The following is a 15,081-nucleotide window of genomic DNA, read 5'->3' as shown; positions in this document are numbered from 1 at the left end:
CTGTATGAATGTCTGTAAGAGACGCACCCCTATTTTGAGCATCAAATCTTAATTTAAAAAGATTTTTTCAGCATTTTTTTAATCCCATCTCGCTATATCACTGACGTTTGTCTGAACTTTAGACATTTATCAAAATTTCCATGATACATATGTATGGCACTCGAAGATAAGTAGGTATTTACCAGTAGTCTTAACCTTATGATGCTTACTAGGGATGGTTGGATTGGATACCTCAGATCCAAATATCCACGCATAATGCCCTTCACCTTATAAATCGGATCAAAATTCATTTCCAAATCCAAAATTTTAAATTAATTCTTTCGCAACAGGAATAAGAGGGAGTAGAAAGAATTCCGATCTTCCTACTTTCTCTTTGCATACACCATTTGCACTGCGGCGCTTATCCTACTCATGAACAATGGTTTTTAAAAGCTCTCATCGGAGTATTGCAATAAAATTCCAGCCGTGGAAAATTTTAAGGCAAAATACGACAGGCACATAGCGTGAATCTTCCCAAGAGATTGAACAACAATAAAATCGGGGGAATCTCAGTGCCGTATGATAACAACTATGGCGTAGATTTCACAAAACCACCCTCGGCCCTCCTTCGGCTCATGCCTCTAAGGTTATTTTCCTTTCAAAGACCACCCAGACCATAAATCATTATCTTCAAAAGAAAATATCAAGTTACATGGGTTAGCTTTTTCAGTCTACCAGCTTCATTTCTCCCAGTTTCTGGAGGCCAAATGCTAGGTGAGTCACCTACTGAGCCCAAAGATATCTTGATAGCTTTCAGGAATTGTATGACACACATGAGGTTCAAAAAAGAATGAGACCTAATGTGACGCATATCTGACAGCATTTAAGTTTTTTAAGCTTTAATTTATTGACCCAAAGATTTATAGTCACAACAAGACTACTACAATTCAACATAGTCCAAACAGGACCATTTCAGTGGAAACAAGCGTAGCATAAGTGCATTCAAACAAGACAAGACGGACTGGGAACTTCAGGCAACGCAAACTGTGTATATCACATTGCTGCGCCTTCTCCCCTTCGCTTTGAAGGCAGCAAGGTTACATGCAAGATCAGACGTGTTCTTCCCTAGCCCCTTCTCTCGTAGCCTCATTGCTTGAAAGACGGAGGGAGTTGCTTTTTCCCCTCCACCTCTCCTTCGTGTGAAGGAAGACCGTTCGTGTGAAGGAAGACCAAGAACCTTCGAAGACGCTGAATTGGAGGCATCACTTGATGAAGATCCATGTCAAACTAAAGAAGAGCTTGCTTGTGCATTTGGAGTGACCCATCCAGCTGTTTTATGCAATTGAAAGCAACTTGAGTCCCTTATGATTCGACAACATGATTTTACAGCATGAGAATGCTCGACCTCATGCTGCCAAACCCAAAGCTACCTCGAAACGCTGAAATGGGAAGTCCTTATCCACCCGCTACGATATAGTGCAGTGCGATCATTAATTGTTCCGTTCGATGGCACTTCGTTCGTCTAGCTGATCAGCAGTCGCGCTAAAATGAAGAAATCAAAAAAATGGCTTCATTCGTGGATAGCCTCAAAAGATGCACACTTTTACTGTTACGGTATTCGAGCTCTGCCACAATGATAGGCAAAAGTTGCAGCTAGCTACGGAAATGATTTGTTTATAACCATTTTTTCACAAGAAAGTGTTATTTTCATTTAAAAAACAGCGAGAACTTAGTTGCATATCTAATACATCCACACAGTGGATAGCCTGGGCTTCCCCGATTGTCCTGCCTCCCTATGCCACCTCAGCCATCTACATAATTGAAACGCTGTGGGGTTAGAACATATATGTATAAGCGGAGATGTCCCAAGAGGTGGGCGCAGTTGGTTGATTGTAGTCATTAGGAGGAGGTCCGTCTCCGACGAGCATGAGATCAGGCAGTCTCTGAAATATTTCCACCACCACTAGAATTGGAATCCAGTGCCATGGGGTAGGACAATAGGAGTGCTCTTGCCACAGCACAATGCAAGTGATTGGCTGAGGGGAGGATTAGATACAAGCACGCAAGAGGGGAGTGGGGGGCAAGTAACTCACCAGGAGCAGGGAACGCAGGTAAGAGAAGAGTGAACAAATGGCTCCAACAATGAGTCCCCGAGAATCGGAAGCAATTGGCCTCGAGTAAGCAGTGACAACAATGCCAGGAAGGATGCCGCGGACAGGGTCTGCCTCTCGGCACGAGTTCATGCAAGCATCGGCCATGATTGGCCCGACAGCATTGAAGACTACATCAAACCTGGGCAAAAGAAAATCCAAAGTCAATTCCGATAAGCTTGAGAGACAAAGTACGATACAAAATATGTGCATGCAACAAATGAGCAGCATCTCTCTCCCAGCACCCTGAGTGCGACATGATATATGTACATCAATCCCAAATTTTCTGAGGAGATTTTATCTGAGCAAATTTCAATAAAATTCACATCTTCTGCTTTATCTTAACACTGTAGCACTATTAATTAATACTTTCCAACAACAATCAATTGAAAAATCACATTTTTTTAAACCTCACCAAAATACTAAAACAGTTTGTCTATAACCCAAACAATGTGAATGTGAGTGAGGGACTTGAGTGAGTTGGCTTACTTGTCGGCCCACTTGAGTTGTGTGAGGTAGTTGTCTTCGTCGGCCTCATCGTAGAGCAGGACATTGTGGGAGGGGAGGAGGCGACGAGCAAGGTGCGCACCACGAGAACCCACCACGGCCACAACCTCTGCACGCCACGCAGACAGCAGCTGCACCAGGAGAATACCCACGCCTGTCGTCCCCCCGTGAACCAGCACCCTGAGCAAAAAGCCCACATGAGCACACGGCAGAGCACACTGCACCAAGCTATGCACAACCAAATGGTGTAATAATATTCCAATAGTGCTGTATAAATGGCTGTGAATGCATTGCCGTGGGTAAACATTTTCCTGGACCATGGGAATTGAATCATGATCCTTAGTCTTTCCCAGCCACCGCTAAGACCATTGCGCTACACAAGTGAATTGAAAACAATGTTCATGAGGCAGTCTGATTGAAATATATCACAAAAATAGCCAATAGGATAGTTTTCTTAGTTAAAGAAAACGAAAGGCATTGATTGCAATTCGTTACCCACCATTAGTGTATTCATAAAATACAAATTATTTGGTTTTCAAAATCCCAGTTTAGACAAATGTTAATGATCAATTTTAACCGCATTTGAAAAAGGCCAGATTGGCACCCATGCGATGCCACTCCACGTGACGTCACAGGGGCCTAGTTTCTATACGAGTAGATAGGAGTTTTACATTGTCTGAGATTACCAATGCATGCATGAGGCACAGAGCTCAGCGAAACATCTCTTAATAATCACACATTAAAAATAATAATATTAATAAATTAAGTTCGGAAAGTTTCCTTCGTTTGATAGGGGAATAATAATCCTTATTTAAGCCTAGCGCTACCTGCCAGCAGGATACTCTAAGCTACCGCCATGCTCGGCAGCAAGCAGCATGCATCATAGCGGCGTTCATGGCCTCACCCAGGTGGCCTAACACAGCAGCAGCCAGATGTCACACGGGCTTTTGCCAGCATTAATACTTAGTCGTCGCGTATTTGCGCGCTTGAAATTATTCACTTTTCATTTTATCGCGAAAAATAGATATTGTCATTTAAAAATCTAAAAGCGTTAAATATATACTCCAGGAGTAATAATCTTTTGATTTAGGCAATAAAAATTAACCCCTTAAATCCCAAGCATGTTAATAACTTAAAAATTCCAAATATTTTGATAAATTAGCAATAAAACAGACTTAAATAAGGCAAATTATCGATTTTTATATTTTTATTGTTTTAAGTTTGCAGTTGGTGAAACGTTGCGTATACGCCAACCAGGGGAACTCCCAACGTTGCGTATACGTAACGTTGGGAGTTCCCCTGGTCAAATGTGCCGTTTTGCCTTTTTTTCGGAACTCTTTTCTTTTTGCAAATAATTCTTTTTGATTATAACCCAAACATATAATTAACCGAAAATATTGATTAAACTTTGTATTGTTCATGAAATTTAGAAGAGCAATCAGTATGTAGATGAATATTGCACTTTTGGTAATCACTAAATTTCTGGCTGCTACAAACTCGGCATCTTCATCGTGAATGTTTTCGTCACGATCAATATTGTGGCCAACCTTGTCTTTCCTTACTGCATTTCGCTAACTATTTATTCCGTTATGTCCTATAATATGGCAATTTTAGTTACTATAAGGGTAGTTGCCTAAATCGAAACTTGAAGCTTGTACGTGGTGGAAGGCTCCATATTATCAATAACAGACAATTTATGTCACCCACAAAGTATTTATAAAAAATTATAGTATTTGACCGGTTTCGGCTGTTACACCAATATAAAGTACAGAAAATATAAAGCAACCGGTCAAATAATAGGAATTTTTATTTCGCGATAGTAACAGTGTCTGCTATTGAAAATGAGTAATTTCTCCTTCACTGTTTTCTTTTTTCTTGAGGAAACATAACACTATTTCTAAACAAAAAAATTGCTGAATGATGGTTGATCCAATTACAACTTCAAATTTACAAATGGATCCAATATACCGAAATTTGGTAATACATTTAGTTACATATCAAGCCAACTCAAAGAATAACGCATTCTTTTTACCGATCATACAATCAAAACAACCTTACTTTCCCTTGGACAGTTCCTTTTGAGTGCGAGGAAGGCAACTCGCACCTCTGTTTTCTCTCACACTACAAGGGATTCTTTAGTCATAATTGGGAAAAATCCCATTTGAGACAAAAGTATCAGTAAAAAATAACTTGAAATTATTTCAAAACACAATAAGTGGTACCTTGCAACTTCAATAACTTTTGCCAGGCCAACTACAACCCTTTCCACTAAACTCAAAGAGTTATCAATTTTTTCAGATGCTCATCCATAGACAGAAAATTTTCCCAAGGAAGATATCATTCTCCACAAATTAACCTCAAATCTTACTGGTTTTCCTCTTATAAACATTTTAACGGAATGGCGGCCAAAATATGACATCATCTTCTCGTCAAAAGATAATTCATGAGAAATTGCATCAAACCGTAGAAATATTTGGTTGAGCTCGCAAAATATGGACGTATCTTAGAAAACTTATCCCCCTTGTCCACACTTCTGTTACCAACCAGGCGTAAGAACATTTTAGGTTCAACATAACGCTTCAGGGACATTGTTTGACGCACAAGAGGAACGCCTTTATCAGCGTCCTTACTCCAGTAATATTTTGTAGCTAAGGTGTGATAACCACTTAACATCAGAACGCAAGAAATACCACACTATTGTAATATTTTCTGAGAATTTCACGCACTATGATCACTGGCGACAGTGAGCAACTCAGGCTGCAAATGTGGGTTCAGGTCATTTGGAGGGAACAATTGTTCAACAGACAACCACAGATATAGTAAAAGCAAATGGAACAGAACATTGCCCCTTCTAGATACCGTAATAACCATAAAGCCCTTTACCTGAGTCAATATACCAAGAAATATGTTTCCTAGAATCCCAGTGCATTCATCGTCACTCATAGTTCTCAAAAAATTTCTTTCGAAATGGCCTGCGCCCTCGTTTGGAGCCTTACCAGCTCATTATCGTCAGCGGCCAGTGGGCATGAATTTCTCAGAAAATACTGCGATAGTGTGATCCCTCTTATCTCTCCATTCATTTTGCTCACTCGCCAACCCCCGCTGTGCACGGAGACCCATTGGTGCCGGGATATCCCCGCCCAGCCTAACTATGCATTTTACCCTCCCACTACCTTCCCTTTGAATCCTAGTCAACAACACCACGCAAATACGACTTTACGATCTATTTGCTAACCCTCACATACTCACTTGCTTTTAGCATACTTGTCAACTGTGGTAAGCAGATCGTTCTTACCTTAGGATGCCAGAACATCTTGGAATTGCAGACGCCTACAGAAATCTGGACATTTTTCTGGACAACTCTATAGCAAAGTTTTTATGCACCTTTTAGTGTAGGTCACAGTAAATTCCCACTATAGCGCAAGTAAACGCTGATTTAATCTTGCTCGATACGTGAAGTTAAAAACATCAAACAGTCACAACTCGGTGAAAACTCATCACCTGCCAAACATCCTAGAAAGGACCCTTCAACACTTATGTAGATGTATATTTAGGACTAAAATACTGTACAATTGCCTAAAACTAAAGTTTCACCATAAAAAGGTATCATATTCTTGATAAGCATTTCATTTTTCAGTCCAAAAAGAAACACTCTAAACGACTACCGCCGCGGCGCGCCGTTTACCTAGATTACCGGGGTTCTCCCAACGTTGCGTGAACGCAACACTTCCTTTATTCTTAAATAATTTAAAAACCACTTAGTCAAATTCACCCAAATTGTTGCAATGGCCTAGAATACAGATGCATCATTGTATTTGCAGAGAGATATAATCATCGAGTGCCTCAGATTTAACATAATATGTAAACTTAGAAGATAGCCAAGAATAACGACTTACATATATATGAAAAGGTCATTGTAAAAACAAAAGTTATTAAATTTCTTCCGTAGAAAAATTTATAACGTTTTGGAAAGCATTGAACTACCTATGTAAAAAATATTAACTACCTATAAACAACAAATACGGAGAAAAAAAATCGCAAAGTTTGCATTGCGTTCACGCAACGTTGGGAAGAAATGGGTTAATAGGAAACCACCCTATTGTGGCTTTAATGATTGTGCCTGTAGTGGTGTCTTGGAAGCCCATATTCCCTTATCCTTTGCGGATGGATTGATGGATGCAAGAGCCTAATATCCAGCACCATGAACATTTCCATGGGAATGAAGGAACCTGGATAGCGCAATAGACTGCTCAGGGGCCCTGAAAGCCATAGGCGCATCTGAGGTATTCCAGGTCCAGGGGAATGTCCACCAATAGCAAGTCATGTGAATTTCAATGCCATTCTCAGCCAGAAATATATCACATGATGAATAATTAAAGAGGCCACACTCATTGTTCGAATGAAAACCACTTTTCCCTCGACTCATTTGAGAGTGGACACTGACACATGCATGAGGAAGGACAAGGGCATCCCAGCAGTGTGTGGCTGCACGCTCCTTGCAAAAGTACAGATAAGCCTTCTGATGCACAGATCAACGCATGGTAAGGGAATGGAGGTGAGGGTGAGTGCAGTCAGAACGGCCAACATAGCGTCTGAGACAGATGAGCCACACTGAACAATGAAACTCCTTGCGGAGCATGGATCATCCGGCTGGCTCCTCTTCATAACCACTTCATAAGGTCAGGCAAAAGCTGAAATTCATTAAAGGCCCACGACAAGAGTCATAGTTGAGCGCATCTCAATCACTTCCAACCATGACAATCACCCATCAAGAATGAGACTCCTCCAGTTGTGTGCTACCATTTCAAAATGACCTACGAGTCCCCACCACAAGGGAAACATCAGAGATCATTTTACTCCAGGACAGGAAAAAAGTCAAGAGCTGTTCCAGAGCAATCAATCCATAAATGTGAGAAATGTAATAAGCAGCCTCTGAAAGCTACTCTCAAAGAAAAAAAAAGTCCACAAAATATTAAAAGTAGCCATAATACATACACAAATATGGTGTTTCAGACTTAAAGCAGGGGGAATATAATGTGAAGTGAAATTCTTAACTCTGTGGTTTTCCACCAATATTTCACTTGGATGACCTTGATTCCAACACTATGCAATTGGGATGTTGAAACACAGCTTGAAGGGCAAAATAACTATCAACAAGATGATGACACATTCTTTGCAATGTAATGTAGATGTAGCAATGCAGGGACTGCTTGGAAAACAGCATGCACAGCAGCATGCCTCTATTGAAATTCAGTCAACATTTTCGAAGGCTGATTAGCAGGATTTGTATACCAATCCATGATTTTAATCTGCAGATAAATATGTTTCCACAGGCTAAATGAAAGGGACTAGTGGGCTGCACCTGGCAATCAGGCCATAGTTCCACATACCACTCCATCATCATTTGGTAAATGCGATATACTAATACATATAGGTGTTAGCTACATATATAAGAAAGAGACCTGGAGCATTGAAGAAAATTCTACTTGATTCTCTATACTATCTAGCCACATATTTTCAACGCAGTATGTAGTAAATGAGCAGGGGTAAATAATTAGATACTTTCACTACGGGATGCCCTAAATACCTGGTGACGGGGCCACCCACCTTTTGCCCTGGGTGTTCTCAGGGCCGAGTTTGGCTCCCACGGTGACTGCTTCCCATGCGAGGCATGCCGAGAATGGAACGGTTGAAGCACCCTCAAAGCCTACTCCGTGAGGCTTGTGAGCCAGCACAGTGCCCCAGCGCCCAGTCGCTGCCATCATTGGCGACTTCTCATCGACACCACTCAGCCCTTCATCCAAACGGCAACATTCAAAATGCATTTGCAATAAGAGGCGCAATCAGCATGAAGCAAGGACAGAAATCAAAATGAAATGAAAATGATGAACTCGAGAAAAACTTGAGCATGAGTTGCACATAACATCCTCGAAAAAATTACAAAGTTGATTTGTTTTTATGTGAGGAATAAAGTTGCAAAATCATCCATAGTGTTTACCTGAATTCCTCCCAAAAATAAGTTTTTGTTTTAGTTGTTTTCGTGATAAGCCAACAAGTATAGTTATGTCCTTAAACTACAGGTGAACAAACTTTTAGCAATATGATTAATAATGGATTTTATGATAAGATGAGTACTTTCGAAAGATTTCGCTTAAAACATGAGCAGATCATACACATTTAACTTTGGGCCCTCCACGGGTATAGGAGTAACAATCAGCATCACCAGTTGGTGAGAAGCCATAATGCAACTTGAGCCTCTGAGCATATGTACCTCTGAGCATGAGCAGCTGGGACATTGAGCCTCCGCCAGGGACCCATGGGGGGATGGCAAACCACACCTCGTCACCCGGGAGGAAGCCTCGCACTCCATCGCCCACCTCGACCACCACGCCTGAGCCATCTCGGCCCAGCACCAGCGGAAACTCACGGCTCAGGATCGTCTAAACACACAACGGTAGAATAAACTCAAACAAATCATTTGGAGAAAATTGAGCATGGTATCACAAATCAATAAACAAGATATGTTCTGAACTTGCTGCATTGATACGTTATGCTTGTTTCACCTGAGATTGGGTGCATACTTACTTGAGAACGAAATTTGGTGGCCTGCTACCTTCGTCAGGCATTACTAAACAAAGCTAGGAAGGCGAGAGGGGTCAATGAAAATTATGGACTATATAGAAAATTTTATTCTTTTTATCACTAAAATGCTTGTTGATGGTTTCATCCATCAAAGAGACACGTTTCTAAGAAGCATTGTGTTAAGATAACTTAATATAATACTCAGGAATGAAGTGTGACTGGTCAAAAACAGGCATGAGCGAATAGAAATAGCTTTTATACGAATTAGGATTAGAGCCGCTAGAGGCTATATGTGAGGCTTAGATTGCTTTACCTATTTTGAGCAGAAATCTTTCAAAGCAACACAAAGAACTTCATCTAAGAACCTCATTACGTTTCTAGGTCCGACAGAAATGATAAGGGAAAGTTAAATTGGATTCTTTCAACTACGTAATAGCCACTGTCTTAACAGCCCCTGTCACACACCTATAGAGGCAGCTTGTAGGGTAATCTTTACATCTACATTTTTAATCTTTTTGGTATTTCTGGCATAGTTCATTCCAGGCTTAGGTCGTACTTTTCAAATCATCGCCAATCTAACAATGGAAATGTAAATTCAAATGCACACCAAAGCCTCAGCATCCAAACCACTCATAGTGGATAGTTGAAGAGTCCCTCAGGGTTTAGTGTGGGACGATTCAATAATGTATTGGCCACTTAAGACGATTTTTTTAAATGCCGCAATTATCAAGGCATCATCCCCTAACAAATATGGAATCAAAGTATGAGGATGGAGAGGCATCAGGAGAGCATGATAAAAGCCGTCACGCCATACCATGGCACACAAGCGTCAGTGAGCGCACTCACCGGGTCGTATTTCCCAAGGTGCCTCCGCAGCACTCGTCCATAGCCGCAGCACACTTTGACGTCGGCTGGGTCTATCGAGGCACACCTCACCTGAATGATGATCTGGTCGGGCCCAGAAATGGTGGGGCAGGGCACGTCCTCAGCCATTGTCACGCCCTTCAACGAACGAGATTTTGGAAGGGCGAGTTCAACGAGGGAGGATAACTGGTACACAGAGGGCGGTGGCTATGCACACTCGTGGCGGTGGCTATGCACACACTACACTCCGTGGCAAAATTCTGTCAGCCCAGTTTGAAGACCACACCCCATCTTAAAGCCCACTCCTTGGATTTCAAAACCAAGTGCATCACATTAAAGCTCTTTTATTTCTGCATAATATTCATGGCACACAAAGTACTTTGTTTTAAATAATTATTTCATGGCATTCTGAAACAATTCCAGAAAATTTTTCTATTCGCCACATTAACAGTTTTGCAGCAACAAAACGGATTGACACATCAAAATGCTCAGAATATAAGTGGCTTTAATTAATGTTTGCCAGCACCCAGAAGTTCAGTTCACTTGTGACACATAGCATATGCTAATTGAATTCTATTTACTAACAGCATCCATAAAAACATCATCAGTGAATTCATAATGATGCATTCAAGAGCAAGAAGACCATGGAGCCAAGACTGGCATTATGATTAATATCCAGAAATAAATAAATAAACCCAAATGTAAAAGAGCTTTGATATGATATATGTACTTAGTTTTAAAATCAAATGAGCCAGTTTTAAGGTCTTCAAACTCAGTTGATATAATTTTGCAAAGGATAGCAGTCCTCAATTTCGATCATAGTAGTCATCATAAAAAAAAGATACATTATCAACAAGCTGAACAAACTATAAATAATGTCAGAGTTATGTCTTCTTGGGTCAAATAATTTTTCAAATTTTGTCAAAGGAACTTTAGCAGCACTGTTAAACTTGCTGCAAATGGGAAAAATGAGAAAAAGTTTTCAAAGTCACCTGATAATAACCAATTATTCTAAATAATATTTGGTAAAATGGTATATTTTTAATCTATTCGATGTTATTCCCGTAATAATTAATTATCAATCTAGAGTCACTTGCTTAGTGCTTCATCAACTACTGCCACCAAAAACAGTTTTAGCAACGTAGGTATAATTCTTCCAAGAGCTATAGTACATTGGTTACGCAAAATTTGGAAAAATGCTACCAGATTCAAATTCTCTTCCAATACTTTCGAGTTTCAACTCTGGAATGCTTCAATGCGTAAATGTTAAATTAAGTGACGGTCTTCTTATTGATATACCCAACTTCTTTAAATATGGTCAGATATGCTTTTTTTGGACTTATTCTTTTTTAAATTGTGTGCATGTACTTCATCATGTACATCTATTGAGGTACAACATCAAATACGATAACTTATTGTTTATCGCCCTAAAACCCACTAGGTGACCCATATTAGCAGCCAGCTGAAAAGAGGGACATGAAAGCAGGCATAGTCCACTGCTATAGAGGGTCTGCTGATGGAAAGGGGTGGGAGGAAATGAAAGTCGTGCTGTTCTCATGTAATTGGTTGGAAGCCTGAGTCTGTTATCCGATATTTTGGTGAATCGTGAACTCAGGCCTAAAATTGCAATTCCTCAAAAGAATTTGGAAGACAATCATAAGTTACAACAAAAAAAGGAATTTTCCCCTTTCGGCAATTCTCTCAATTAAATCAATTAAAACTAGTGAATGGGAAAGTTACCACTTTTCATGAGGTGGTGACTTGAGTTGATACATTCAGTTCTGGTTCATTAACACAATCATTGAAGTAAGGAATCCCTAAAGAGAATGTAAAAAAAAACAAATAACAACGTGAGGTTGACATGTGAGACCTAGAGGTAGACGACAAGCAATATGGCCTCAGCAGGAGCTGCTTATGTCATCAGCTTATCAGTGAAAGGGTTTAGCTCACTGATTTTTTGCTGTGAAGGGCTCCAGAAATGGGTGAAAAATTGAAAAACATGGGTCTCCCTAGTTGTCAAACTATATCTCAATTGACAATAAAATGAAATGGATAAATGGGCCAATATTATAACAAATCCTCCCTCTTCAGATTTATGCTGGCTCTCACGTCTAACTCGTCATCATTGGCCAAGCGAACATTCATTCATACATCAATGCCGTGGCAGCCTCTGCACACGATGGCCCTCATCCCGGGCAGTCGATGGAGGGCACCCGAGAGTCGCCTCCGCCCAATCGTGATGCCCAGGCTGAGTCCAACAAAGCACCCCGAGACGGCACCCAGGCAGCACCACTGAAGGCGAGGCCCTCCCACTGCGGCACCAAAGGGAAAGCAACATTAGGCGCCATCTCACTCCCCAAACATATTGCCATCGGGACAAAATAGGGGACTCTGAAGCAATGATAACCACTGAAACTTTATGGGGATAAACTGGGGCGACTGGTCTGGACAGAAAAAACTCCACACAGAATAAACTACAAGTTCATTCACAAATCGCAAAATAAAGCTGACAGTGAAAGAAGACAGAGCATCCATAAAAATTCAAAAATATTATGGTAATCGTTCGATATAAATTCAATCCAAAGCACTTAAAATAACAAACTTAGAAACATAAGTGAGCTCCGGGCACTTTCTAGACATCACTCACTCAGCGATTCAACTCAGAGGTTGATTTGGAACAGAGGGGGCAGGACTTACCAAAGACTATTCCACAAGCATGTGGATTCAAACATTCATGGTGGGTGGGCCAGTTTCATTCCTTGATATGCAATAACCTCACGTTTCAAGGATATTTGTTTGGGGGAGTCCAAAAGCTCCACCTGAGATTTGCCAGGACCCTTCATTCAGAAGCCATGTCCCCTGCCCATGATCACTCATCATCCAAAAACTACAATTTCAATGCACCATTTCCCATATTCCTATTTGCCTAAGGAGTTTTCTTCAACATACATTTTAAAAAATTGCAAGAGATTTATCATTAAAGAAATATTGCAACTTTGAAGAAAAATACTAGCTGAACTGTTAACTGAGATAAAATTTCTACAGTGAAATTCCACATTAAAATTTGAAGTATTGATTAGTTATTACTTGCATGATTTTGAATACACATTTCATCATTCAAATACAATTATCTTTTGATATTTTCCCCGGATATTAATTTTGACAATAATAACCACTGCCACATTGCATGGTCAATATTTTTTTTCCCTCACATTTTTATTAAATTTATAAAGAGCAATATGTATGTACCTATATTTTTAAAACTTTGGCATTCCATTATATATGAGTTGTTTCCTACAATCATTATACTTTTTATTGTATTCTGCATTTTTTTTTCTTTTTTCACTTTGTATTTTGCAATTCCTTGCCTGTGAATAAAAACTTATTAAATATTTATTATAACATTCCCGCAGAGGAGGAGGGAGGAGGGGAAGGTGGTTGGTAGGGACTGTTCTCTCTACATTTCTACATATTCTTGGGAGTTGAATCAATCACCCTACGCTCAAAGTCCTAATCAGCCCTGAAGAGATCCCCCTCAAGGGAGAAGAAATGTTCACTACTTTCATATTGAGATCTGCTTATTCCAAGAACATTATGAAGTCAGCAATAATGTTTGTTCACACATACATAATAGGGTAGTTTCCTTCATTAAAGAAAACGAAAGGCATTGATTGTGATTCGTTACCCACCATTAGTGTATTCATAATTTAAAAATTATTTGGTTTTAGAAATCCCAGTTTAGACGAATGGCAACGGTCAATGTTATCCTCTTTTGAAAAAGGCCAGATTGGCACCCATGCGATTCCACTCCACGTGACGTCATAGGGACCTAGATTCTATACGAGTAGATAGGAGTTTTACATCGTCTGAGATTACCAATGCATGCATGAGGCACACAGCTCAGGGAAACATGTCATAATCAATAAAATTTCTGTGGGTACTTATATGATCAGGAAATTATCTCCTATTGTGTCATTTGAAACCCTGAAAATGGTTTATTATGCCAAAGTACATGCTCATATTTCCTATGGAATATTGCTTTGGGGAAATTCAACTGCTGCCAAAAAAGCCTTTTCTGCTCAGAAAAAGGCAATTAAGACTATGCATCAAGTTCCTATCCGCACCCCTGGCAAGCCCCTCTTTGCTGCATCAAAAATCCTAACACTCCCTTCTCTCTATATCCTGACATGTGCCAACTTTATTAAAGCAAACCTTGATAAATTTCCTTCTAATGCCACCTTCCACCATCACCACACAAGATCAAGTAATAATATACACCACAAGCAGTACTCCAGCTCCCTCTGTTTAAAGGGTCCCAGGCATTCAGCCACTGCTATATTTAACAAAATCCCTGACGAAATAAAAGATTGCACCTCAATTTATGTATTTAAGAACAAGCTGAAACTTCTTCTCGCTAAAAAGTGCTATTACAGCATTTCCGAATATATGGAAGATAATTTGTAATTATGATAATCTCCATGATGCTAGTTGTGGCATCTTATTTTGTCCATACTATGTATTGTATTGTACTTATTTATTTCATCAATTCTTATGTATTTAGAAAAATTATTTTTATTGTTTCCATGTAAATTGTAAATCTTGATGACACATCATCATTGTATTTTTATTTGATATTTGTATTAGCTTTTTTATGACGTAGCCATGCAATTGTACTCTTGCCAATCGGTGAAATAAATTATTATTATTATTAATAATAATCATTTATTAAAACTGGCTAAGGTCTGGAAGTTTTCTTCGTTTGATAAGGTATTAATAATCCTTATTTGAGCCAAGCACTACCAGCCATGGTACTCTGCTGCCTGCTAGCATCCTGCGTCATATCAGTACTCAAAGCCTCACCCCAAGGTCACCTCACTTGCGGCAGCGGGAACCAGAACGACGTCACACGGAGTTTTTCCGGCATTCATACTTAGCTGTCGTGTTTTCATGCACTTGAAAATTTTTCACTTTTCATTTAATTGTGAAAAATAGACGTCGT

At 39.8% G+C, this 15,081-nt stretch overlaps 1 protein-coding gene across 4 annotated transcripts in view; it reads right to left on the bottom strand.

Annotated features, from left to right (window-relative positions):
* LOC124155372 (reticulon-4-interacting protein 1 homolog, mitochondrial-like) overlaps positions 1 to 15,081 on the bottom strand; it is a 62,845-nt gene that overhangs the window by 39,326 nt on the left and 8,438 nt on the right. For all 4 annotated transcript variants that reach the window (XM_046529132.1, XM_046529134.1, XM_046529131.1 and 1 more), the window contains exons 4-9: positions 12,234 to 12,394; positions 10,065 to 10,220; positions 8,908 to 9,076; positions 8,244 to 8,430; positions 2,619 to 2,816; positions 2,073 to 2,271 (exon numbers count right to left, since the gene is read on the bottom strand). In XM_046529132.1, the coding sequence (XP_046385088.1) occupies positions 2,073 to 2,271; positions 2,619 to 2,816; positions 8,244 to 8,430; positions 8,908 to 9,076; positions 10,065 to 10,220; positions 12,234 to 12,394 (1,070 nt within the window). The remainder of the gene's footprint in view (positions 1 to 2,072; positions 2,272 to 2,618; positions 2,817 to 8,243; positions 8,431 to 8,907; positions 9,077 to 10,064; positions 10,221 to 12,233; positions 12,395 to 15,081) is intronic.

Source organism: Ischnura elegans, chromosome 3 (assembly GCF_921293095.1).
Source record: "Ischnura elegans chromosome 3, ioIscEleg1.1, whole genome shotgun sequence".
Taxonomy (NCBI): domain Eukaryota; kingdom Metazoa; phylum Arthropoda; class Insecta; order Odonata; family Coenagrionidae; genus Ischnura; species Ischnura elegans.
This window is presented reverse-complemented; position numbering and strand designations above follow the sequence as displayed.